The sequence below is a fragment of the Ictalurus furcatus genome, chromosome 18 (genome assembly GCF_023375685.1).
Source record: "Ictalurus furcatus strain D&B chromosome 18, Billie_1.0, whole genome shotgun sequence".
NCBI lineage: Eukaryota > Metazoa > Chordata > Actinopteri > Siluriformes > Ictaluridae > Ictalurus > Ictalurus furcatus.
This window is the reverse complement of record NC_071272.1, coordinates 11284701-11287740: the sequence shown is the minus strand read 5'-3', so window position 1 is coordinate 11287740 and position 3040 is coordinate 11284701. Positions and strand designations below refer to the sequence as shown.

General features: G+C 47.5%; 1 protein-coding gene across 1 annotated transcript; it reads left to right on the top strand.

Annotated features, from left to right (window-relative positions):
* Positions 1-561: 561 nt before the first annotated feature.
* On the top strand, positions 562-2713 carry adra2db (adrenergic, alpha-2D-, receptor b). The gene has a single exon (XM_053648616.1). The coding sequence runs from the start codon at positions 674-676 to the stop codon at positions 1883-1885; it is 1212 nt and encodes a 403-aa protein (XP_053504591.1). The 5' UTR covers positions 562-673; the 3' UTR covers positions 1886-2713.
* The last annotated feature ends 327 nt before the right edge of the window (positions 2714-3040 follow it).

The following is a 3040-nucleotide window of genomic DNA, read 5'->3' as shown; positions in this document are numbered from 1 at the left end:
AATGCTCAGTTTATGACATTATGACATGGTGATATAGTGTATTAACATGTAATAGCATTTACCATAGCGAATGGGATAACGTGGCGAAGAATATGTGCCCGTGCATTCGTGCAGTAGTATATAGCCTACTATGTGATTGCAATTGGCGTCGTTATTCGAGGTTTTCTTTACAAAAACCGTTCAAAGTGTGAAATCAAGTCCCGCACCATCTATTTGCTTCCGCCCATTCTCTCTCTCTCTCTCTCTCTCTCTCTCTCTCTCTCTCTCTCTCGTTGCACATACAAGCGCATAACCTGAAGTGACAGTGCCAGCTCCAACACTCCCACATTCGCCTTAAGCGAAACGCAAGACATAAGCTACGTCCACGAAAAGAAAAGAAGGAGCATTCCAACCAGCTACAGACTCCCCCCCCCCCTAAAAAGGTGTGCTAAGAGTTGGAAAAATATCTTGCATATCCAGGATTATTACTTGCACTGGGTTTTACTGGGTCAGAATGCCTGGGCATGGGTGGACAGAGCGCGCAATCGACGACGCAGACGAGAGAAACAGTTCCGTCTTCCACAATTCGGCGCAAACTGTGGACCGTGGACACAGTGTTTAGATGGAATAAAACTGAATGGAGCACGCGGGCATGGATGGAAGCAATGGGTGACTTCGAGCAAATGTATCAAGAATGGATATAGCGGAGGCGAGTTTTCCGGTGCTCAACTCCTCCGCGAACGGCACGAGCGCGCCCATACTTCCTCCACACTCGCGCTGCGCGGCCGCCTTCATCATCCTCGTGGTCACCGTCATCATTTTGGTCACCATCGTAGGGAACGTGCTTGTAGTGGTGGCCGTGTTCACGAGCCGCGCTTTGCGCGCACCTCAGAACCTCTTCCTGGTGTCACTGGCGTCGGCGGACATCCTGGTGGCCACGCTGGTCATCCCGTTCTCTCTAGCCAACGAAGTGATGGGCTACTGGTACTTCGGCAGCACTTGGTGCGCGCTCTACCTGGCGCTCGACGTGCTTTTTTGCACCTCGTCAATCGTGCATCTGTGCGCCATCAGCCTTGACCGCTACTGGTCGGTAACGAGCGCCGTGAGCTACAACCTGAAGCGCACGCCGCGGCGCGTGAAGGCCATGATCGCCGCCGTTTGGCTCATCTCAGCCGTGATCTCATTCCCACCGCTTGTCATGACCAAGCACGACGAGCTCGAGTGCCTGCTAAACAACGATACGTGGTACATCTTGGCGTCATGCGCCGTGTCCTTCTTCGCACCAGGCCTCATCATGGTATCCGTGTATTGCAAGATCTACAGAGTGGCCAAACAAAGGGCCGCCACCGTGTTTGTGGCCAAAGCCAGCATGGCGCGCCAGCCTTCACTCTCCGAGACGGGTTTTGTTCGCAAAGGAAGGTCCGAAGCGACTAGTCCGAGTGTGTGCGGCTCTAAAGAGCAAAACCAAGGTGAGCTGGACGCCATCGATCTGGAAGAGAGCTGCGTCTCCAGTTCGCGCTCGGCCAAAAGTGGCAAAGTGGAAGTCGCGTGCGTGTGCGCACGTGCCAAGCTGGACGGACGTGCGTCGGAAGTGTGTGACCATGAGCCGGTGAATCGTGTCCGACAGAGCTCTATGTCCAAAGCCAAACTGGCTCAGATGCGCGAGAAACGCTTTACTTTCGTATTGGCTGTGGTTATGGGTGTCTTTGTGCTCTGCTGGTTCCCGTTTTTCTTCACGTACAGCCTTCATGCCGTGTGCAGGGAGAGCTGCACCATCCCTGACACGCTGTTTGACCTCTTTTTCTGGATCGGCTACTGCAACAGCTCAGTGAACCCTATCATTTACACTATTTTTAACCGAGACTTTCGGAGAGCGTTTAAAAAGATCATATGCCACACTAAGTGAGAGCCTGAATGTAGATTATTATTGATCCCAGGGGCAACTGGTGCACACTTGTACCTGTTGCCCCAGCAGAGAGTGAGTGAGTGTGTGTGTGCGGCGCGTGCGTGAGTGTGTTGATGTGTAAATACTGTAAGGAACGCCATTTGCTTTTACATATATTCTCTGTTTACATATATAGATAAAGATGCTGAGATTTCAACATTATAAAATACTGAATACTGAATACGGATGCACAGTAAAGTCTCCAGTGTTTATGTAAGAATAGCTGGACACAAACGATTTGCATTGTGCTGCGAATGCAGCTGTATGAGGGATTGACAGGTCCAACAAAACATCCAGAAAAAATGATTTTCTGGTTTGGCAAAAAAATATTCATGCTTTCATGCTTTAAATGAAATGATTCCTGCTATTTGTTTGAATGGATATTGGTCCAAATAAATCTATATCAGATATACCAGTGGTTCTCAACCAGGCGGGCATGCCCTGGGGTGGGGGTGGGGGTGGAGAGAAAGTGCATAAATGAAAAACCCCGAGTTCCCTCTCCCTCTGCATTTTCTTTATGCTGGGGAGAGGCGGAGCTTAGCCGGCCTTTTATCTAGCTGTCAGTGCAAACCAGTGTTGCCAACTTAACGATTTTTCAGACCCATTTAGCAACTTTTGTTTTGCTTAAAAAAAAGCGCCTAGCAACAAATCTAGCGACTTTTTGGACAAATGTTATCAACTTTCCAAATGTCTCCAGTACTGTCCTGCAAGTACGAGGTCTTGCTTTCCTGCTGCACTCACACCTCTCTCTGCGTCTGCTCTGTTCAGTGAGTGTCTGAGAGCTGGAGATTTAACAATGTCATGGATAACGAGACGCGGTCTTCGTCCCAATTTACATCATTCATATGTGAATGTTTTTAGAATACAAGTCGAATATAATGCAACATGTTTTACATGTAAAATAGTACATGTTATTACAGCCTAGTTCTCTTGTTCAAAATCGTAAGTGTTCAGAAACATTTTTGATCATTCATGTTCCATACCTGTTCGTTATATAGTTTTATAAAAGTCATAAAAGTTATTTTAAAAAATCACAAGTTATGAAAAGTAATTAGAAAAAGTACAAAAACACGAAAGCAAAAGTCTATTTATCTATCTATCTATCTATCTATCTAT